The following is a 25,124-nucleotide window of genomic DNA, read 5'->3' as shown; positions in this document are numbered from 1 at the left end:
TTTTTTTTTTTTTTTCGGAAGAACTGTAAATTTTGACTAGAGGACAATGCGTTTCAGTTCGTTTCCAGTTCAGTGGGACATGTCTGAGGACCTTACTGGAATCACATCCTAAGATGGCTGAATATATATATTACAATGCTTCTCCTTTTGTGGTGAAATGAATCAAGATAATGGGAAACTGCAGATCCTGGCTGTCAACTCCGCAGCCATATTTATGGCTTTGGAGCTATTAGACATTAGTTTGGTTTCAGTCCTGCTTGACAAACTACTACCCCGGGGTCATGGGAGAAGGACAGCCTTAGCTTCCACAAAACAATTTGCAAAGAGCAAACAAGAGCAGAATTTCCACAAATGACTTATCGCCTCTAGGTTTGTGTCCCTTAGCGCTCTACATTTGTTAAAACTGCTCGGCTATTTTAATCCTAGTAAACACTCGTAAATGAGGGCATACGTCAGTGTGAATTGCCTCTCAAACATGGCAGAGCTGATGGCTGCTGGTACGGGTCATGTGAAGTCATGCCCTTCATCATTTCTGAGTGCTAACACATCATACCCTTCTGTGATTACGGCTTCTGCAGTTTGCCCCCAGGTTCCCGAAGGAGACAGTTGTCAACACCCGCTCCATCACTGTCAGTAAAACATTATGACATAGTTTTATATTAATTATTTCAATTTTATTTCACACATTTTCAATGCAAGATTGCGTCAGGTACAGTTTCAGTGAATATTTTTATATTTTTTGCCATTCATAAAGCTCAATAAAAAAAAGTCAACTCTTTTATACACCCGTCAAAAGGTAGAAGTATTGTGGTATAGACTCCATCTGTCAGTCTGTACAGCCAAAAACTTTCTCTTGTCCCGTTCATAACTTCTGATCCACTCACGATAATTTAACAAAATTTCATACACCATCACTAAAAACAAAACATATGCATCATCACTAGCAAAGGTGTCATGCACTATTCATCACCTCAGCTTCAAGGTCAAATATCAAGGTCAAAGATTATACAAGGTCTGTGCTTGTCTGAGCCATTGCTTTAGATTGCTGAATAATGCTTTGTCGATGTGTGTATAATGTGATACTTTAGTTTTAATTTATAGACAACATGTGAGTGAACTTGTTGGGAATTTCTATCAATAGTCAATGATGCAGCTGACCAAAGTGCAAAGGCCCCGGAGTAGATAGACTCTCCTCAGATGTTTGAAATGTGAATATGTAAAGATTTAGTTACAAATGATAAATAGAGTTTTAAAATGGCCTTTACAGCTATGCACTTACCCCAAAACTGTAGTTCTGGACCACAACTATTGTATCACAACCACAATAAAAGCTAGTAATCTTTTTTTTTTTTGCATTAATTATTTGACATTGTGTAACATTAATTCCTATCGTGTTTTATGTTGCTTTTAATAGTTTAATACTGTTTTTTTTAGCATGTTTTAAATATGCAATTCAATTTTGAGAGGCATGACATTTATTACAATATAAAGTAATGCTTGTTGGTTTACGTCTTTCTAACCAGTTTTACATTTATAAACCAATTTTTCAATATTTAAAATTTAAATTGAGTTATTTCCTGTTGGACAGCCTCGGGTCAACAAAGCCTCAGATGTATAAACAGAGTGGACTTACTGTCCAGTGAGGCACTACAAGGCAGCATCCATGGGTTAATGCTCTGATGGCTTTGGGTGCATAGCATCGGTATGGCTGAGTGAACATAAAGCACACTGATGCTAAACTCTACCTCTCTAGTGAACAGGCCACAGATTGGCCTTTTTGCATCAGGACATGAAGAAACTGTAAGTAAACAATGCAAAATTACGGGCACTTTGAATCACTTCCAAAACCTGATACCGCAATACCTGAGCAAGGTGAACCAATTTCTTCTTTAAGGGTAGTAACAAGAAAGACAGAAAGGATTTGGACTGAAACATTCGAGGGTGGTGGGTGTTAGCTGGCAGGAAACATCCAGCAATAGAGCTTTCCGCTTGATCCCTGTGGCTCAGCTCCATCTGGCTATAAGCAGACTATGTTAGTGGGCAACTGCCACTGCCTCGTGGCAACTTGACACTGGCTCATGTACGATAGAAGGGGACTCTTATCCTTCGGTGAATCAGCAGTCTTATTTAACACATTGAGGGGTAACGTATCCAAGGATGTCCGCCAAGGAGGGTATTAGCCATTTAGCGCAACATATTCCACAAAAGACACACAAAAACAAACAAACAAACAAAAAAAAAATGTGCAGTTGAACCACAGTGCTATGCAAATCTCAGCCAATGCAGTATGTTCACACAAAAAACAAACAAAAAAATTCAAATATTTAAGTTATTTTTGTGTTTTATTTTCAAACAATCATTTATTATTTACAATTCCCTGCTTTAAATGGTGATACTTTTAAAATGAGAACTTTGATTTTTTTAAAATATAAATATAACTATTAAGATACTTTTAGATAGTATAACTAACTGCTCACAGAAACATGATGCCTGAGTGCACTGGATTGAGAATCCAGATGTTTGTTAAAGTCTAAGTGTAAATTGTTGGTTTTTTAATGTAGTATTTAAAGCTCTTTTCAGCTTGTTCTATGCAAGCTCATTGAGATCTTTTAAAATGAACTTTGAATTGATAAGATAATGATTAGCCAGAGAGGGGGCAAGATCACTTTGGATTGCTGCCATTTTCAAACTATTTGGGTTTCAGAGATCTCATAGTCTATCCAAAGGCTGTTTTATAAACCTTTATATTGCTGTCAATTTCACATTGTAATGTTATTTGCATACATATATGTGGTTGTTTGCAAATGTAATTAGTAGCAGCAGCAACTGATAGTGCAGTCTGAGGCCCATCAGTCAGGAATGCCGTGTGAATTTTGCTGGACGAACTGTGTAAAAACAAATAAATAAAAAAAATCACTGTGATGCAGCTTTGATTGTTGACATGTGCTGATCATTATAGTTAAGTTATGTTAGGTTAGGTTTATTTGTCATGTGCATAATCAACACAAGGTCAACAATGCAATGAAATGCTTAGGACGAGAAGAAACGTCTCGATTTGCCAAAAAAACAAAAAAAAAAAAAAAAACACACACACAACAACAAGAAATATCAAAGCATGCAGCAAAAATACTAAAAACATACAAAAATACTGCTAACATACTAAAAAAAACATTAAAAAATACTACTAAAATACTAAAAAAACAGGATTATCCATGATGCTTATGATCTCATGCTGCTGATTATTTCATGCTCCTGTATTCTTTCATTCGTACTCATCCATCCACAAAGACTCATGTTCGTGCCGCTGTTGTTTGCTGTATTGTTTTTGCACTATTAATGACTAGCATATATCTTAGATCTTTTAGCGTACCCTTTGGCTTTCATTTAGCGTATATCTTAGTTTATACCTTATATCTTTATTTACTTTTTTTCCCACACTTTATATTTTGCTATTGTTGGATGTAACTGGGCCCCTGTGTACACAGTTTCATTCCACCTCATGTACCACGTGTTGCGAATGACAATAAAGAACCTTGACCTTGTAAATGCAAAACTGGAAGTGGTGTACAGGTTTATAAACTAGCGTTTAATGATGCAAAATAGTACACGCTGGAGGGACTATGTTTCTCGGCTGGCCTGGGAACGCCTCGGGATTCCCCCGGAGGAGCTGGACCAAGTGGCTGGGGAGAGGGAAGTCTGGGCCTCCCTACTTAGGTTTCTACCCCCGTGACCCGACCCTGGATAAGCGGAAGAAAATGGATGGATGGATGGATGGTGTAAAATAGTGGTGATCCAGTTAGATTAAACTTTGTTTCTCCAAACAGAAGCTATTCAAACAGCAACGTCTAAAGTACAATATATTTATTATTCATAATTTCATCATTGAACTCATGTACAAATATTACTCTTTGATTGCAACTATTGAATTGCAATTACATAGAGTAAAGATTCAACTTTTGATAAGATAATTTATTTTTTAACCACTGCAAGATTTGTTAATTCCTTCTCTGACCGCATGTTGACCTAACGCACAGCTTTGTTTGTCCTATTATTAAAATATACCCTAATCATCCCCCCTAAACATTTGTGTGTTTTAGAAGAAGACCATATGGTATCACACTCTTAATTCCAGAACAAAAGTCGGACGCTTGCTAAAACTTTCAAGCATTTTTCTGTGTTGGGGGTATGTGACCTCGGGCGTCCGTTCTGTTAGAAATGATGACTTGCCACACTGATAGCGTTAATGAGTAGTGCCGTGTGCTCCCAGCCATTTCATAATGAAATTTGCTCAAGGCGGAACAGAGCGGAGCGGCTTGGCAGAACATTGGGGCATATGGAGGAAACAGCCGTGATTTCCATGGCAGGTGGCTGGATGCACATATAGGTAAAAGGCTAAGTCACCTAAAGTTACACCCCTGATTGATATTGTTGAAGAAACAATCGCCATAACGTACCGCTGTTTGTCTCAGAAAGCTGACTCGGTGTTGAATCATCTGTATTACATTAGGTGACATTAACACAGCAGAGCAAGTTGAATTGACGCAAAAAAAAAGAAAATGTGATATAAGCAATGATACTTTCAGACCACAGTGACTGTTTTATGTGTAACAAGGGAATAACAGATTTAGAATAAAAAAGCGGGGCTGACATGATTAAGCGTCTAAACTCCCTTGTTCTTCTTTTTCTCGTATGTATTTCTTAAAGAAGCATAAAGAAGGACATGCAAGCTGGGGCTGCTGTTCGAGCTGTTTCATCAGTCTCTGGAGCACACTTCAGAGGGAGTCTAAAAGCGGGGAAAAAAAACAACAACTTTGTGCTGTTAATTAATTTGTAAATTTCCAGGCTTTTATTGTACAGCGCTGTAGAAGTAGAACCTATGAGATGGTGTCAGGGAAGCGTGAGCTCACACAAGTAAATGTGCACTTTTGGTGCATTTTGCAGAGTTTTCTGCACATATCGTAAGCGTGTCTAGCGTTGGGCACTCATTCATTACTGTGAAAGAAATATTAAATTTGGCTTTGTATGCACAGTCATTTCTTTCACTTTAAACTGCTAAAACAAGAAAATCCCATTAGGTTCTCCATCTCCTGTGCAAGAACACAAAACAAACAAGCACAGACAAGACATGCACAGACCAAAGCAGAAGAAAATGTAAAACATTCACATCGTAGAAACTATTTGCCTTCAATCTACGTTGAGCTCACAAATTACATTCCTTCTTTACACAATTATTATTATTTTTTTAATAATCACTAATAAACTATTTCAAAGGACACATAGACAAACATTTTATCATAGATGAAGGAATGGATATTTTTGTTAGTTACACACTGTACGTTTTTATTCACTGTTGTGACTGGGGTCTTAGCTGAAAGTTGGTGAATGTGGATTATTTCTTGAAGTTTAAACCATTCACTTCAGGACAATGTACCATTTGTTTCTCCGCCTGATGCGAGTTCTGTCAGCTTTACTCACAAGCATTAATCAAGGTTCAAGGTTTTTTATTGTCATTCGCATCACATATGGTACATGAAGTGGAATGAAATTGTGTACTCAAGGTTCCAGTTACACCCAAAAATAGCAAAAATATAAAGTATAAAACAAGAAACAGTATACAAGGATATAATCTAGTGTATTAAACAGAAGCCTGAACATGAGACTGTTTTTTCATTCATTCAACCTTTAGAGAGGTTAATACCATTGAGCCTCGGGGACTCATTTACAAGAGAGACCTGATTTTAACAAAGAGTGATGACAACAGTGGATAACAATGACAACAATAGATGATCATAAAAGAGGCATACAGATTATTATTATTTTATTTTTTTTACAAATTAAAATAAAATGGCAACCAAAAAGGACAGTCAAAAGGGAAAAAAGTAGCAAAAAAACAGCTAAGGCGATAACAGATAAGATACAGAACAGATAACAGACAGATAAGGCGATGTAGAAAACTAAAAACATGAACGTTTGCATTGGTTCTTGCCAGGAACTTAACAGATGCTTTGAAGCCACTTAGAGAAGTCAATGTTGAGAGATTCAGATATTTTTTGCAAGATATTCCAGGAAACAGGAGTGGAGTAGGAGAAGCCTTTTTGCCTAGTTCAGTTCTCACTGACGGAACACTAACAGGTAATAATGTCCTGAGAATGCATGCTGTAGCTGCATGCTGTTGTGAGCAGCAGCTTAAGGTAAGAATATATTCATATTAATTTTAACTAATACAGGTTTTTTTGCAATATATTCAAGACAAACAGGTTTTCATTGTTTCTTGAAAATGCATACACTACACCTACAATTGTGCAGAAATAAAATGGGGTTACAAGAAAAAAAATAAATAAATACAAAAATAACAACAAAAATACATGTTTTTTTTTATTAAAGATGATAAAGCAAATATGTGCTCTGTAAATCACCCAAATGCTTACCAGTTTTATAATAATAATAATATTAATAATCTTTATTTAACCAGTTTTGTCCCATTGAGATCAAAACATCTCTTTTACAAGAGAAACCTGGCCAAGGCTGGCAGCATGGGAAAAAAATAAAAACAATCAATTATAACATATACTGACAATAAACATAGGCTTACAATAAAACAAATTACTCAATTATAACAATTGCACTTATGCAATTTGAACATAATGGGATCTATTGTGGCATTAAATACATTCAGAGATGCAAGTTTAAGCTATGAATACAAACAGGTCCATGAGGTTGGAGCAGAAAAACTGAATGCTTTCTCCCCCCTGTCTGTTCTGACAAGAGGAACACTAAAATTTAAAAAGTTTTGAGACCGGAAGCTGTAGGGTCTGTTATTTAAAGTTAACAAAGATGAAAGATAACGTGCTGTCAACTTAAGAATAGCCTTGTACCCGTACATCCGAACATACCAGTGGCCAAGCCGGCGTACATGCAGAGATGGCCATTTTACTTTAGCATACAAGAGACAGTGATAAGTTAGGACTCCATAATTTGTAATAAACTGCAAAGCGCCATGATACACGCTATCCAGACATTGAGCAGAGGCATTCATGTATAATGCATCGCCATAGTCGATAATCGAAAGAAAAGTTGACTCCACCAATTTCTGTTTTACCCTTAAAAAAAAGGCAGGATTTATTCTGAAAATAAAATCCAAGTAAAAGCTTCAGTTTATTTACAGCAAACTGAAAATGTGCTTAAAAAAAAAAAAACAATTTGTCATCAATTAAAAAACCCAGATACAGTTTTCACTGATCGATTTGTTGTGTTGAAAGGACTGACAAAAAGAGAAGAGAGGAAAGTATGATTGCTGTTGCTAAACTAATGCATTCATGCCCATATCTTGGTGCTTTCAGCTGGAAACAGAAAGCAAAAGAGAATGACTGCAGATGAAAGCCTCTGAGCAGATCTATTTGTCACCACTTAGAAAATGTAAGGGGAAAAATGCAGGATCATCTTTTCCCCCCCGACTCTCTTTCTTTGCTGTTTTCACTCCTGTTAGAGGCAGATCTTTATCAAGCCACCGTAGCCTTGACTCCTGTCACTTTAACGGGCTGCGCTCTCCTTCATCACTCAGGCCTGTTGACAACAGAGTGGCAGCTGGACAACCCATTATGAAATGACCTTGGTCTAGTGTCAGTGAGGCGGTAGCGCTGCTGAAACAGTAACACCCAAAAGTGAGTAATTTCCCCTCCATAGGTCAGCAACTTTGCTGCTGGTGTACAATCTTCCACAGTAGATAAGGTTGGGAGGGGGTACTGCTATTAACAATTACTGCTGTGATGGAGAGGAGAAGGAGGGGCGGCAGCGTGAGACAACCCTCGGTGGAAAAACAAGGACACCTGCACCAAAGCATTTACAACAGTGAATTGTGTTAAGGAGCATCTAAAACTGAGAAATGGATTAAAAATACCTCACAAGCACTTTGTTTTGCACTTCCTTCTCAGGTTTGTGTAATTAGTTTATGTTTTTTATGTATCTGTTTAAAAGGATGGGTTTTATTAAAGCTTCAAGAGTATTATCTGTTATTTTCTGAGCTGAGATGTGTGGCCATTATTCTCTTATACACTTAAAAGTAAAAACACATCTGTCATTTTTCCATTTTTAGTACAATTTCGGTAAAGTGTTAAACCTTTTGAACAATATGAATACTTCTCATGTTGCATCAGGCATGCTACGTATACTCGTGTGTCATCACTGCCGTGAAGTGTTTGGCTCAGAACAAACACTTGTATCTCTAGTTATCCTCACAGAGGTTACCATGGTGTGATCTCCGCCAAAGATGTGAAGCACCGGGAGGATTGTATTTGATTCTTTATTTTTTAGGAAATTCAAATTAGGAAATATATGTTTTTTGCTAAATGTGTACTGTGGGTCTGGGGAAAAGTCTTCACTGGATGCCTTAGTGTATAGTACTTAAATACTGAGAAAAAATATACTTTGGTAGCCATTTTTCATGTAAATATTTGTATTTACAACAAACAAAAAACAGAAATAACATAACTGCAAGTGCTCTGAGTTATGATATGATACTTTTTGCACAACCACAACATAAATATAAATAAAATAAATACATAAATAAAAGGTTACATAAATAAATGGATAAAAAACAAAAAAATCTACCTTGATTTATACAACCTTATGGACTGATTTACAAGAGAGACATGTTATAAATAAATAAATAAATAATAAATGGATAAATAAACAAACAATATATGAATAAAACATTGGTAAACAAATAAATGAATTGATAAATAAATGGATAAATAAAAAATAAACAGATGAAAAAAAATAAACAAATAAATTGATAGGTAAATAAAGAAACAGATAAATAATTAAACAAACAAACAAATGGGTAAATGGATAAACAAATGGATAAATAAATAAACTCATGATTTTGGTGGCAACAATGCCCACTACGTCAACATGATAATGTGCACGTGTTGTCAAGCTTTACTGTCTTTCAGGAATTAGTTTACTGGAATCATTTTTCAAACAGGAATTGTTGCTGATCATTGAGCAGTGTGGTGTTTTTTTTCTACCACAGGGAGAGTTAGCACTCGTGTCAAATCACTGTTCTTTGACCCACACACTCAAAAAATAAAAATCAGGTTACAGCTTGAAAGCATGATGAAACAACTTTAACAAACTAACTTTACGTGCACTTTTTAAGTCGTGGTGCTCTTTGTTTTCTATTCTTGTTCAAGTGAGACAGAGTAGAGGCGATGCACTGACAAGATTTGGTTTCAATTCAGGGTACATTTATTTCAAGTTCACCTCACTGCACCTGGGATGCTCGTTTGTGACAGACAGGCCACTTTGCCGGTGTCAGACGATGGAAGGCATGAATGAACAATCTGATCTCACTGTGTTGACTTCAGTGGCAGAAATAAAAAAAAAAGGAAACTTTTTTGCCACAAGAAGTCAAGCCGCTGGGATGTTGCTTCCACACTGTCAGTGAAAGGAAATGAAATTCAAACTAATTTAATTCAAACTTTATTTTAATTTTGATTCTGATAATTTACCAGATTAGATAACAACCAAGTCATGTGGTTGTAAGGACTGATTGTTCCTGGCAGGTATTTCTTTTTAAAACTCAATTATGTTTAGAAATTCCTGCAAAGGATGACAGTAATGCCTGCTCTAATTGAATGCTTTCTTCTTTTAGTCTTTCAGGAAGTGAAAGTAGTACCACTAGCACAGCTGATAATGTTTCTAATTATAAGTTTTGATTATTTTTGGCACCTAATGAAATGCAGCAAATTTCATGTTCTGCCAAGGCTCATTAAATAATTTTGCTATTACAGTGACCATAAGTGTAGTAATAAATCTTTGTTGCACCATTTTACACCATGCACTTTCATGTTTTCAACATTGGTTTTCCATTCATGGAAAGAATGAACAAATTATAAATGATTTTTTTTTTCTTCATTGTCAGTGCTTCAATTGCATTATTAGATATGTTGAATATCATTTTAAATGACCAAAATATATTTTGTATTGTATTTACAATATCCTTGCCTTTTCCAAGCTATTTATTCTGTTAAGGTGCAATCAACTAAAATAAAATAAGAAAACATTAATTCAACCTTTGTTTATAGAAGTTAGTCTCATTGAGTCCTGGGGAGTCATTTACAAGAGAAACCTCATTTAAACAAAGAACACAGATGAGGTTCAGATAAAAATAGACAATCATACAAAGTGTATAAAATGAAAAGCAAATTTAAAAAAAGTATATAAACAGAATCAAAAACAAGCTACATCACAAAACGATGTAAAATACTAAAAACAGGAGCATGTCTGCATTGACTTTTTGCCATGAAGTTAGTTGTTTAAAATCCCTTAGAATGGTTAAAGTCAAGAGCTTCAGATATTTTTGCAAGATGTTCCAGGTTACGGAGCAGAGTAAGAGAAGGTCCTTTTGTCAAGTTTGGTCCACACTGAGAGGACACTGCAGGTAATAATGTCCTGAGAGTGCACAAAGTAACTGCACTCACGGAGTGACATGTAGGAGGAGATATACTGTACGAAGGCAACAGAACAAGAAGTGATTTAAAGATAAAAATGTACCAGTGAGCAGTGAGAGAGTCTTTGTGAAGTTACTGAGGACCAACTGACTAGTGAGTGTGGGGTGTCAGTACACTGACAAGATTTAGTTTTAATTCAGGGTACATTTATTTCAAGTTCACCTCACTGCACCTGAAATGCTTGTTTGTGACAGATAAACCTTAGCAACTGTTCTAGCTCAACAGTAAACAACTGTGTCATCGCCATAGAAATGTAAGGATACATCAGGAATGATCTGACCTACATTATTTATGTAGATTGTGAAGAGGGTGGGTCCTAAGATTGAGCCTTGCGGTACACCATTGTTGACAGTTAGCTGGAAGAAGATCCATTATGTTGAACACATTGCCTCCGATCTGAGAGATAATTAAAAGATAATTAAACATACACATAATATAAATTGTTTAATTCATTGCTTGTGCAAAACATCATTCTTTGAGGGATAAACTGTTCTGTAGCTCAGTGCTTCAGAAGTTGAGTGCATTGTCTGAGCAATGAGGGATGAGAATTGAGGATAATGATAAGAAAGTGTCTTTGCCGACGTGTCGCCTGCTTGCTATCAAGGATTCATGGTGCATCAGGCAGAGAGTGGATCTCACTGGTTAGAGCTGAGAAGACAAGAGCAGCTCTGTACGGAAATTATCCTTAGAGACACTGCAACGATGTAATTAGCACATGAATTATTTCTGTGCAATGACATGTTTCTGTGCCTCTTGACTTTGCTCTCGTGTAAAAAAAAATGTCCCCATGCATATGGCCCAAATTAGACATCTGCCAAATGTGAGTTCTTAACAGACTTTTTTCCTCAGCTACTGTAATCAAAAAGTGGACACGGTAACCTCGGCTGCTCTCTTGCAGCGTACACTTTTGATTCTGCGCTGGCAACCTTGACAAAGTTAGATTTAAACTGAGAAGCTTGTTAAGGTGCACATGTCAAAGATTTATTGCCAGCAGCACTTTTAAAACAAGGCTTATTCAGACAGAAACCTGCCATGAAACGTTATCACACAGCTGTCCATGTAGTTCAGTCATTTTGACATTGCTACTGAAGGGTTCTTTAGGCAAAACCTTTTTAGTCACTTGGCTTTTGCAGTACTATTTATACACATGCAGTTATCTTAAATATTTAAAGCACTGATATCCAAATTGTTTTATTAAGAAATTGATTCATCATACAGCTTAAGGGTTATGTTTTGGTTCTCTGGATTTATATTGTAAAATTGGATAGTTTTGCTATTCAACACATTTTTCACTTTTTTCTCTCACCAATTTGCTGTTCTGATTTTATAATGTGACAAAAGCAAACGAGAGCCTTGCAGCTGGAAGCATTTGGTGCGTGTTCTTGTGGAGTCTTTGTGTGCTCACGTGCATGGCTTTTCACATCCTATTTGGCTGGCTGTGTTCATATATGTTTTTATTATCCTATTTTTGGGTCTCGATAGTACTTCCAAAAATGTACTTCACAATATATTTATATTTTTTGAAGAACCGAAGAGCCCTAGACAATTTTAGCCTCCCTTTGCTTTGCAATGGACAGAAAAATAGGCACTTGTGCATTGCTGACAACTTTGTCTCTCACCAGTGCCATAAACTCCTCAATATGCTGCTGTTGTGAGTTATTTGTTAGACCTACTGCACAGAAACTGTCTTGTTGGTGGGGGAATGCACAAATATCTGGCTTTTATGGATCACCTACCAACTATAAATGTCTAACCATTTTTATCTCACATATATTTCTGGTTTTGAGGATCTTGTATTCTCTTTAAATAAAAATGATTTCATATTCTTGCAGCTTACATGAAACTATTTTATCTATATGATTCATGGGGACACACTTAGTTTACATTGTGTTTGTAAATATCCTAAAGGCATCATGAAATTAAAAAAAAAGCAAATGAGATATTGCAGGTCTGGTTATAAAAACAAAATGACATTGTCTCTGCCTCGCTCCATCTGATTTTCTTTTCCAAGGGAATTTAGTTATGTGGGAGTTTGCAGCAGTCAGAATTGTTATTAGATTGAAATCCAGCATGTGCGCCAAAGGGATTCAGTACAAGATTTTCTTTGGAGTGTGTCTTTCTGGAGATTGTTTGTGTGTATGTGTGTCAGTACTGCCCTCGTTGTCTATTGTATGTTTGCTTTTCATGCCTGTGTGATCACGTGCACAGGTGTATGCATCACCAAAGTCAGGATGCCAAGCCGTGGATGAGGTGTCTTTGTGGGAGCTGATCCCAGAGGAGGGTTTCCTGTACAGCTGACTGAGATACAGCCAACAAGAGCAAATTCACATGGAGTCTGTCTGATCTGGCTGATACACTCCAAAATGTCTTTCTGATTCTTAAGTAAATGTTATGAGGTTTTACAAGCTTGTCTGTACAGCTCTTCAAAATTAAAGATTATCTCAAAATGAAGGTTCATTCCTGTTGCATTAGAAAAGGATGTTGACAAAGACAGAGGCTTTAGACAAGAGGGCGTAGCGTTAATCTTTACTTCAGCTAGCAGTTGTGGTAAACAGATGTGAAATCACGTTTGAGTCACTGAAGGTGTATGGGTATCTGCTGATGCCAGGTCTCACAAAATATTTTTTTTTTTGTTTGTTTTCTGAATCACATAGTTGGCAGCACGGTGGCTCAGGTGGTAGAGTTGCCTCTCAGCAATAAGGTTGCTGGATTTAATCGCGGCCGGGGGTCTTTCTGGGTGGAATTTGTATGTTCTCCACATGCCTGCATGGGTTTTCTCCAGGTACTCCGGTTTCCCCCCACAGATCAAAAACATGCATGTTAGGCTGATTGGTAACTCTAAATTGTCTCTAGGTGTGAGTGAGAAAGTGAATGGTTGTTTGTCTCATTTGTCTCTATGTATTCTTATGATGGACTGGAGACCTGTCCAGGGTGTCCCTCCACCTCTCGTGCAGTGACTGCTGGATTTGGGCACCAGTGACCCTGTGATCCAAAAGGAAGAAGTGGGTAAAGATAAAGGATGGATGGATGGATGGATGGATGGATGGATGGATGAATCACATAGTTGTAAATTACACAATACAATAAATTCAAAGCAATACCACAGCAGTGGCCACAGTTCACTTGACAATTTCAAAAATCGTTGTTGCAGAATAAAAATTAAATTTGGCATCTAGTATCCCGATTTCCTGTGCACCTGTTTTTTTTTTTTTTTTAAACACCCTTAATTGATGCAAATATTTCTGTCTCAGAACATACAGTGTTATGCTGGCGTTGTAGATGGGTAGTCAAATACGTTGCATGCAGATAACAGCACACAATAGCATCACTATGACAAAGAGCATATAATACATTTTGAAGTCTAAATAGACCATCTAAACTAGAAGTGCAGGTTCAATGTATGTCATGTGAAATGTAAAGCAGATCGCATGTGAAACAGCACGAGTTGAGTGTCTGACCTACCTTGCAGGCGTCGCTCCGTTTAGAATCTAGCTCGTTGTTGCTGTTCTGAAAGAAAAGTCCTACCTATAAAATATGTGCACTATGCATGCAGCATCTATGCTATCCATCACATTTTTGGATATTTATTGAATTATATCACAGAAAAAAAAAAAAAAAACAGACCATGTCTTTTTCTTGTTATCTACTGTGATAGGTATAGGATTCAAATAACAACTCCTTATTATTGTTGGTCATCTGGTGTTTTGTGAACCCAATGACAATTGGAGAACAGTTACCTACGATGCTGAAGTGGGGAAAGGAAATGGGTGGATGATGGCTCACTTATGGGTAATGAGCTAAGGTAAAATTCATCATAGGTATTGGTATTTTTTGTTGCACTGTATTGGATATAAAGTGATGAGAGTGTATGGTTTTATTCTACTTCAGTAGCTTCAAAACGAAACAAACGTTTTTTTTGTTTTTTAATCCATATTTTCAACCACAGCAGTGATCTGGTGACCCAGACCAATGCGTTCAACCACCTGGTCTTATTTTTTTTTGCCTGAAGTTGCTGCATGATTAGTTGCTCCAATTTCAGCAGTTAAACTGAAATAACTAACTTGCTTTGTTATGATTCAGAAACCAACTTCAACTGTGTGCTCCAACCGAGCCCTGTCTCAAGTTAGCGGAGAACTTATTGTGTTCAGTGAATAGTTTAAACTTCAGGTGTCTCATTAAATTTGGAGTGTAGTGTCACTATCATCTTGAGAAAAAGCTGAAATCGCACTGTTTTTTGGAATATTTCACACGGCAGACATGTGGTTCCAAAGTCTTTATGTGCCAATGTGTTATTTTGCAGCTGACATAAAACAACAGAGAGCCTCAGTAATGACTGATCTTGAGCTCAAACCAGAAGGTTCTAACCGCTTATCCATATTTACCCTCAAGTTGACTTAATTTGAATGACTTAGCTAATATATTCCACAGATGCTATAACTTCTGTGTAATTTACACTTGCTTCTATTTTTAACTCCAGTCATGGTGGTAAAGCCAATTAGGAGTGAACTTAATATGGACAATGGGTTTCTGCACACTGACTCTGAGCACAGCAAGGCACCCTTCACATTGTAAATCTAAATGACACAATATGTTAAACCAGCACAGTGCGGTGCCTGACAGTACTTAGTATGTGTAAACTCAGACACATCCACACATGCTGACTCTGTCAGTTAAATGCCTGGGTACATTTCACTGAGCTAATTGGGACTTTTTCTCCCATTACTGCTGCTCTGTCAACAGGATATCCAATAAAAGCAATCTGCATCAAACAAATGTATTTTTATGGCTCACATAATATAAGAAAGCACGAGCAAAGGTTCTGTCAAGAAAAGGCACATGCGCTCTTTGGATTTTGAGGATTTCTACTATGGAGTTGTTGAAATATTTAATATTTTTTGTATTGTGTTTTCTGAGTAGTGTGATAAACATAAACAGTAAAAATAGTTTAAACATAATTTAGAGTTTTGGAATGACATTGCATTTTATATAAATACAGTAGTCCCTCGTTCATTGCGGGTGCTTGGTTCCGGAGTGCGACCTGTCCTGGGTGTACCCCACCTCTCGCACAGTGATGGCTGGACATGGGCACCAGTGACCCTGCGACCCGAAAAGGAAGAAGTGGGTAAAGATAATGGGTGGATGGATGGATAGATGGACGGACGGATGGATGGATATATTAAGGCGCGGGATCGAACGTTGTTGATAGATTCCAAGTCTGGATGAAAAAAGTCCCAATGGCCTACAGAAGCATCACCCCCTAGGGCGGCGCGTCCCTGCTCGGAGGTCCTCATGGGCCAGCTGCCAGTTCTCAAGATTCACCCATGAGTCTGAAGGTCTGTTTTTGCTCCGGTTCCGTTCCAGTTCGGTGGTTTCCATGCAGCTTCTCTGCATCCTCTGGGCACTGATCAGAGCAAAACTTTTCTTCTAATTTTTCCAGCAGAAGAAAACAGTTCTTCTGGTTGGGGCCCTGTTCCCTTCTGGGAAATGTGGTCGTTATGAGCGGGAATACAGTCGAGGCTTACTAAGAGGAAACTACAAAATGGCGGTGCTTGTCCAAAGTATTTATTTTTTTTGTTAACTTCTTACTGTAATGTATCCAGTACTGTCCCAATTACGAGTAATATTAAAGTTGACAATCATGTGTCCTGTAAACATTTTTTTTTTGTACAGTTCATTATGTGCTGTACTTTCATAAACCACAATAGAGCGAGTCCGCAAACATCGAAACGCAAAGTAGCGAGAAACTACTGTAGTTTTGTCAGAATTTAATGGCTGTCAAACAAACAAGAACATAGCAATTAAATAAAACAGTGGTTAAATTGCTGAAAATTTTAATAAACTTTTTATACAGATTTAATCTTTACATTGACTTTTAATTGAGTCTATGGTACAACTTTCTTGCTTCATTTTGTTCAATAACGTTCTAACTAAAGAAAAGAATGGCCATATGTTGGTGAAAATTGTGACCATAATCCAGAACTTCATCCTAAAATCCCAAATATTGGGTTAGATAATACTTTGTAATACAAATAATTAGACAACAGAGCAAGTGTGCAAACAGTTTGTCTAACGTGCGCATTTAGTTCATATAAGACATCAAACTTTTCTTCTGTTTCTTTGACATTGGATATTCTTGATATCCATTGTAATCTTTTAATGCTTCTTGCACAAACTTGTTCTGACAAGTCAAATAAATTACACCGTCATTTATTTATTTATTTATTAAAATCAGTGCTTTATTTTTGTAAGAGCTGAAATCTTTTTGACTTTTTCTACAAATTCACTACGTACAGAATCAGATCCTAAATGTCATGTATTTGAAAAATGATACCTAGAATGAATGCCTCCCTTGGAGTTCTTTTCACAGGTAATTTTTATCGTGTCCTGCCAGGTCTGTTTCGGATTACACTGTCATGATTTGATGTTGACAGTAGGCGTCCCCACCCCCCCACCCCCACCTCGCCCCCACACTCCATTGGATTGCAAGCTAATTTTAAAAGCAGCCATGAAATAGCAAATGCCAGATTAGCGTCAGCACAAAATGACTGATGAGCAGCCTCTTGTTTGCTTGGTCGCACGCTGGTCCTATTGTATATACAGTACAGAAAGTCGTGCTTCAGCTTGCAATCCCTCGGTGGTTCAAAACAAATAAGTGATTCAGTTCTACATACTCAGCCTCAATTAATTAAGGGTAAAATAATCCTTGAAATTGATTTATGCTGCTTCTGCTGACTTTTTTTTTTAGCTGCGGAGGACTGTGTACCTGGTGCTCTGTGGTAGCGTCATGCAGCAGTCTCTGACTCTTTGTGACATTAATTTAATTTGAGTGGCGAATAATTGTATTACTTCTACTGATACGGGCAGTTGGTTCTTCACCACAACCACAAATGTAATGTGACTATAGAGAATGAGGTTTCTGAACGGCACTTACACGTTGGTCATTTATGATTAACCACATTAAAGGATAGTTAGAAATTCCAAATATATATTTAATTTTATAGATTTCAGTGTTAATGGGTTCTGTATTTTGCTGTGAAACATTGGTGTACTATAAATATACAAATGAAAGATTCAATGTAACAGATTGTGGCCATATTTTACTTGTGTGTTCCTGGCTTCTCTCTGGACGCTTCACTTCTACTCTGTGCACGTCTATTGTTTTTTGTCCTCTCATGGTGATGGCTTTTATTCAGTGTCATGACTCGAAGGCATTAACGTGCTGGCAGCTTACTGTAGTTTGAGACTGTAAATTGTTAAACAACCCAGGGGGATAACCTTTTCATACTCTAATATCCTGAGGAATACAGTGACAAATCATCACTGTTTTAAATTTAAGGCGGATTATTTTCTACACAATAAATGCACAGCTCAGGGACACATTGTGTGCTTGATAATGACACAACAGAGTTTTATGTCTACTAAAATACAATGCTCCAAAAAACATGCAATTGTTTTTAGTTGTATCCATCATTTTCCGTTCAATATTCATAAAACAAAGTACATGTAGATACAATTCACAAAATCCTTTTGCTTGCTTATAAAAGTTTTTTAAAGTGTAAGTTTTTAAGATTATTTGGTATGTCCATAAATGCCCATCATCATACGAGGCCAAATAAAGCCTATTTCGAGTCAAGACCTTGAAGTTCATTCGACCTTTATTTATAGTGTATGCCACTGTATGACATGTATGTACTTATTTAAGTGTATGCCGTATGTGCAAAGTTCACAATCCGTTCCCACTGCATGTATTGTAGACATTGAGTTGACGATTGGGAAAATACTGATTCAGAATCATTTATGCTACATAGCTTTAGCCATATTGCTATAATATTTTTGAGTGACGTGGCGTTTTGTTTTACTATTTACCTTGCGGCAGGTTTTTTTATCCACTGGCCATAAAAGAAAAGGCCCAATCTGTGGTAGTCATAAAAGCTAGTTTTATAAACTTTAGAGATGTTTTGTAAGTGTTTGGAGAGCAACACTTTACTTGTTTAAGACTTTTGTTGTGAAGAATTAAGGAAGTTGTGTGAGTTAGTTTCTTTGCTGGCTTGATGTTGCTGTAAGGGGTTGTTTTGTATTACACCCATTCAACCTTTATTTATAACTTTATTTATTTTATAACCTTTATTTCTCATTGAATCACAACAGTGCTTTTTAAACAAAAAACGTAATTGAGGTACACACAAGAATAAGCATTCAGTTTAAGGACAACCATAAATCTTGAGTTATGTTATTACAAAGTATTTGTTACATAGAGAATAGAAAATAAGCAACACGTGCGCAACACCAACAAATTACCTGCAGAAACAATTTTATATTTAAAAAAAAAGTTGAGATAAGTTTATCACATGAGCAAGCAGTGGGCGTACTGGTGTGTGTAGAGTAGCATGGCATTGTGTAATGGAATTGTTAGGTCACAGATATGTTACCAAAGTTAAAAGCTCTTCCACAATTATCTAATTAGCTGTGTTTTACAGACATCTTTGGCTATACAAATATAAGTGCAAACCTAATCTAAAAAGGCATTCATTATAAGAAACTGGTGTGCTTCCAAGCTGTTTTGTTTGAGGCTAAAGAGAGAATGTTGGATACAACCAGAGTATGGCACTTGACCTGGCTGAGAGCCAAAAACCTCCAACAGCCTAAAGCTCAACAGTGCAGGTTTTCCTACAGCCGATGTCGTAGGAGTTTTGTGATATATTGGAAATACTGTTTAAGTGGACTAGCTGTAACTAAACTTGTATTATTTCTGAGCTCAAAGAAGTGGCATTTAAATTGTTTTTTTTTATTTATTTTGCATTTTCACATATATCAGTCACAATATTTATGTTTACATTAGACCAATCTCACCCTAAAACATTACGTTATATAGATTTAGTGTGAAATGGACATCTGGAAAGGTGTGAAACTACCTCTTGGCCAAGTCCCAGATGTTGTAAATATCCAACAATTCCTTTTGCCACATACACACAATTTATCCTCCATTGGTTAGGGGAATTAACAGTGATTTGCAGGTTGTGTGGAGAGATGGGAATGACCCCAAACTATTGGCTCTATTTGTTATGCGCTCACTGTGATGTGTGGGTTTTGAGCAGAGGCTAGAGTTATCTCATTTTCACTTATAGGGGTCTCAGACTCAGAGGGAATGACCAAAGTGTGGTCAGATCCAGTCAGCTTCAATTACGGCTCCTTGTAGGTTTCCCAGGGGGGCACTATAGCTCCTTTAAGGAGAAATCAATGGGGTGACAAATTGTTGTGGACAGCAACCCCTTTTATTTCTTACATTGTTGCATCCATTCCTGGATGCTCCTCTAAGCATGTTTGTGTGCATTTGTTTCTGTGTGTGAGAGGGAGTGGGGATGTGCATGGGGGAATTTGTTTGGCATGTGTACTTAAATAAATAGCCTCATCTATGATAATTGAATGCTTTGGTCCATTTGTGTTTCGGTGGTTTATTTTCTGCTTGTGACTTTAATGGCTTGTTATTTGTCTAAACTTGTTTTTAAATGCTCTCTAATGGTTGTTCACATGCATTGCCCACTGACGCTTATTGCTGCTTTGTGTTGTTTATATATCACGGTAACAATGTTGAAGTTTTCTCAAGGTTATTTTTATGTTTGCTTGTTTGGTTTTTTTTTCTTGTGGATTTGATGGCTCATAAGCACAGGGTTGATGAGTTTAATTAAAAAAGATGGGGAAATATGTGTCACTGAATTTTCTGAGAGTGAGATTTCAAGCTGTTGCTAAAATATTAAATTCCATCACATCAATGTACCAGTAACTAAGTTTAAGTAAGCTATTTTTTTTTTGGTTTGTTTGTTTGTTTTGTTGTATCTTTTGCAGTGTCAGATAATCTATGTCAGCTTTGTCTATCCATTCTAAATTATCATAAGGATAAAACTTGTACCAAGATTAATTCTAGCAAGATGGAATTAGCATTCCTTGAAGGAATATTGTGCATCTGTTTGCATGCCAAGCGTTTAGCATTCAGCTGTGTCTATGAGGAATGTCAAATCTATTGTGCACCCATTGTGTGTGACCCAAACATAATTAGATCATTGGACTTGCTTGTGGCTTATCCCATCGTCCGCCACTTCACCTGTTTATTTTACAGTTTGTGCGTGATTGCCTGTGCTTTTTATATTTAACACAACTATTTCCACATCAAAGTTCACGCTCAATAATCAAGGTAAAAAATCCAACAAAGTCAGGACCTCTGGACGGTTTCTTTGTGTCGAAACATTTTGTCTTCCATCCAAAAGACTTCATCAGTCCGAGAAACTGCAACAAACTCAGTCCCATAAGCAGCACACTCACATAGTGGGCCAACCAGTTTGATGGTGATAAGACTGTGACACCACGGACTGGTGAAGTTTTTGGATAAAAGACGAAACGTTTCAACACAAATAAACCGTTCAGAGGACCTATCTTAAGTTTGTTGGATTTTTTTTTACCTGGATTATTGAGCATGATCTTTGAGAGAATGGTGGCATAGAGGTTAGAGAAGGTGGGCCTGTGAACGGAGGATCGCTGGTTCATCCCCTGGTACTGGCAACATCAAAATGTGGGTGGGATAGGTGAATCACCCACATCTACCTCCACCCTCATTTGTGCTTTGACTGGCTGGGTTTGAGAGGACATGAAGGAGACACTCCTTTCTGTGGCTCCTCAGACTGATGAATTCTCTTGGATGAAAGATGAAACATTTCAACACAAACCATCCAGAGGACCTGACTTAACTTTGTTGACCTATTTCCATAGTTTACTTGTGAAACTAGTTATACAAAAAAAAAAAACAGTCAACAATAGTTTCCATAAAATGGTTTGTTGTGTGTTAATTAGCAGCAGCTTGGTGTCCTAATTTGTATTTATTTATTTTTGCTAGTTTTGGTGTAACATGACTTAACATTTATTCTTCCTTGAATATATATATATATATATATATATATATATATATATATATATATATATATATATATATATCTTTTGTGACAAATTATATTTTATGTTCAGGTTTTAGATTTGTTGTTATTTTAGTCACAAATTTCCAGTTTTTCCAGTTGCAGCTCCTTCCCTTCCAGCTGCTATACAGCTGCAATCAACTCAACTATCCCACTGTTAACTGCCCCTCCCTTGTTATTAATGCAAAAATACTGCTTGTTTTCAATTATGCATCACTTTTTGTCCAATTAAATCCTGTTTTCCTCTTTCGGGTTGCTTTGGATTTCTACCAGTTATTTTACCAAAAGTCCAGCCTTGCTCCAAATTGCTTTTTGTTCATCTGCATTTGGGACCGTCATTCCACCACATTTTGTTTTAAGTTTTTTTTTTGTTGTTGTTTTTTTTTCAATTTTCCATTTAATTTGCTAACTTTTCATGCAGTCATGAGGGAGGTGGTGCCTATTTTGGCTTGAGAATGGAAAATGGAGTACTTGGAGAAAACCCATGCATTCATGGAAGAACATGTAAATTCCTCATAGAAAATCACCAGCCAGGTTCTGAACCTGTGACCCTCTTGCGGTGAGGCTTTAAGGCATGAAGAAAGAGAAGAACTTGTGTGAATGCCCTGAGTGATTGAAAAGTGGTCAAGGGGCTTCCCATTTCTACAGAATCAGATATTTTTACAGAAGTAATGCTCATTTAACACAACAATCAGAGTAATTCTAGATAATAACCATAAAATCTTTGTCAGTGCACTCTCTTGTTAATCTGTTAGCTGTAACAAGGGTAATGCTGACAATGAGTGTGAGTTTAATTAAAACAATGCAGTAGTAAAATGTTGAGGTAGACACTCATCAACAGTTTATTTTATGGGCAGGCATCATGATGCTCTTTCCATTACAGTTCAAAATGTCTGCATCATAAAGCAGATGCATTTACAGTGAATACTATCAACTTTCTAACTCATCTCTAGTTTCCTGACTGTTGTGTTATTTCCAGTTAAACACATGCATTTGCCATCATATGACCAATCATACTGATGCTACAAACACAAAATCATGAGAACATTTTGTTGTTTAACGGCCTCTGTAGGTGCACATGTTCACAAATGTTCAACTTCCTTAAAATTTAATCGAAGCTGCATCAACTGCATGGAATCATATTCAGTCTGAACTTAAAATATTGAAAATTATTTCTCTTAAAATACTACGAACAGTTCTTAATACTACATGTATGTGATGTGAATCAATAAATACGTAATTGTGTTTTAAATAAAAAATGTTCAACCTAATTTCTGCATTTTATGCTTAAGATATTAAACTGATTGTTGTGTTTGTGACTTATGTGACTCTCATATGATGCAAGCTGCTGACTTTATTTTATATATATATATATATATATATATATATATATATATATATATATATATATATATATATGCATTAGTCTCCCTTTACGAAACAAATCTTTATCTCAATGGGGTTTTCTTCTGGTTAAATAAATGAAATTAAAACGAGTCTATCATCTTCCAGAATAAAGTTTTAATAACAGGTATATGTGAAACAAACATCAAGCAATTCAAAAAAGTGTATAGCCTATTTTTGTTTGTATTTTTACTCATTTTTATGTCACCTAAAAATTAAATTGTAATATAAAAGCGTGATGTATTTGTCAATGAAGTTGATTAGCTTAAGCTGCCACTGTGATACACTCTATTAAGAAAATGTGCTTTACTGAAAATCCCAAGTTGAACTTGCTGGTACCTCACTAAGACACTAATCCTGCTTTGTAGTACAGGCTTTTCAATTTCAGTGTGTTTATTAGTACAACAATTCAAGGCATTATTTTTCCCTTTAAGACATCTTTCCATTGTGTCCCCAAGAGCCCACACCACTAATGGAACACATTTCTCTGTTTCTTGTCTCTGCAGGAAAAGAAGAGTACGTTGCAACCTTCAAAGGATCCGAGTTCTTCTGCTACGACTTGTCCTTGAACCCAATTCAAAGCAGCAGTGATGAAATCACATTGTCTTTTAAAACCCTTCAGAGGAATGGACTAATGCTGCACACGGGCAAATCTGCCGATTACGTCAACCTGGCTCTGAAAAATGGGGCTGTGTCACTCGTCATTAATTTGGGGTCTGGCGCCTTTGAAGCTCTTGTGGAGCCGGTCAATGGGAAATTTAATGACAATGATTGGCATGATGTCAAAGTAACAAGGAATCTACGTCAGGTAACAGTATGAATGGTGATGAAGGAACTCTATATTAATTAAATAAATGGTCTTCAATCATTACGATCATACAGTGCATTTTCCCCAAGATATAATTAGGTTGCTAAATTGAGTCATTGGTGGTTCAGGGTGAAGAATTAAACACAACCAAAAAAGAGCAGGGGCATCAGGAATTGAAACAAGATCTTTTTAAAATTATGTTTCTTTTGGGAAAAATCTAAAGATCTTGACTTTATTTCAAAGACTCTGAAAAGCACCTATTTAGCGTTTAGGATAAAAAGAACTAAGTAGAATGAAAATGTGTCCATCACCAAATTATTTAAGAAACTTTCTGTTTTAGCTACCTAAACTAAAAATATTTTTTGAATTATGTAACCTATGTGGTCCTTAATTTGGAAAATATATTTTAGTCTCATGGCACTATGCAGCCACATCACACTTTTTAAAGCAAACTTGCATCTAAAGCATATCTGTGAGGATTTGAAATGTAGATTTTAATCCAGGCAAATCCTTTTAATAAGATCTATGCACTATACAATGTATTCTGTGTAACGCTCATCTTTATATTCATAATTCCTTGGAGGCATTGTCAGTGTGAAAGCACACAACTTTTTAGGTGTTAGAAATCCCATTTGGCAGGCTGTGAAACTATAGTAGTCCTACAAAAACTGAGAGCTGACCTGTTTTTTTTAGTAGGACTCACACTTACCTGATGTTCTAAAGTTGATGAGATGAAAAAAAAAAAAAAAAAGATTTGTGTGCACAATTTACCTGGGCAAGAATAAATCATCCTTGTTAGAAAGAACCTAGGCAAAGATATAAAGTAGTAAATTAGGTTAGAATGCAGTGGTCACACTGCTATGGACAGACTCATTTTTAAGCTACTATATATATATATATATATATATATATATATATATATATATATATATAGTAGTCCCTTGTTTATCTTGGAGGTTTCCGTTCTCAGCTGACCTGCGATAAATGAAATGCTGCCAAGTAGGAATAGTACAATAGTAGTAGTAAGAAGTAGTTTAGTTTAGTATACAATAGTCCCTTGCTACTTCACAGTTCGTTTATCGCAGACTTTCTCTATCGCGGCTTTTCAAAATAAGATTGGACATGACACATCATTGTCTAATGGATGGATGAGCTGCATGATTGGCATGGATTTTTTTAAAATTTAAAATAAATTATTTAAAAATTATTTAGCACCTCCTGCACCTTTGTGCAGCCCATATGGCAGGATAAACTTCCTGATGCAGCTGATCAGCTGTTCTCCGTGCAGAGCGAGAAGTGGGCGTGGCCAAGAATGCTTGCAGGTGGCTGAGTGCAGCCGTGGCTGAGAAGAGGCAGGGAGCTGAAATCATGACATTCTGTGTGTTTAGAGTTTAGAAACATTGTTTAGAATATTGCAAGAGTGTGTGAAGGGTTTAAAAC

The 25,124-nt window shown here is 36.6% G+C and overlaps 1 protein-coding gene across 1 annotated transcript in view; it reads left to right on the top strand.

Moving 5' to 3' along the window:
* LOC119425523 (neurexin-1a) overlaps positions 1-25,124 on the top strand; it is a gene marked incomplete at its 3' end in the record, with an annotated part of 124,983 nt that overhangs the window by 81,026 nt on the left and 18,833 nt on the right. Inside the window, 1 exon segment of the mRNA XM_037693087.1 lies at positions 23,383-23,684. Coding sequence (XP_037549015.1) covers positions 23,383-23,684 — 302 coding nt within the window.

This window comes from Nematolebias whitei, chromosome 1 (assembly GCF_014905685.2).
Source record: "Nematolebias whitei isolate Nwh7 chromosome 1, NemWhi1, whole genome shotgun sequence".
Lineage (NCBI taxonomy): Eukaryota > Metazoa > Chordata > Actinopteri > Cyprinodontiformes > Rivulidae > Nematolebias > Nematolebias whitei.
This window is presented reverse-complemented; position numbering and strand designations above follow the sequence as displayed.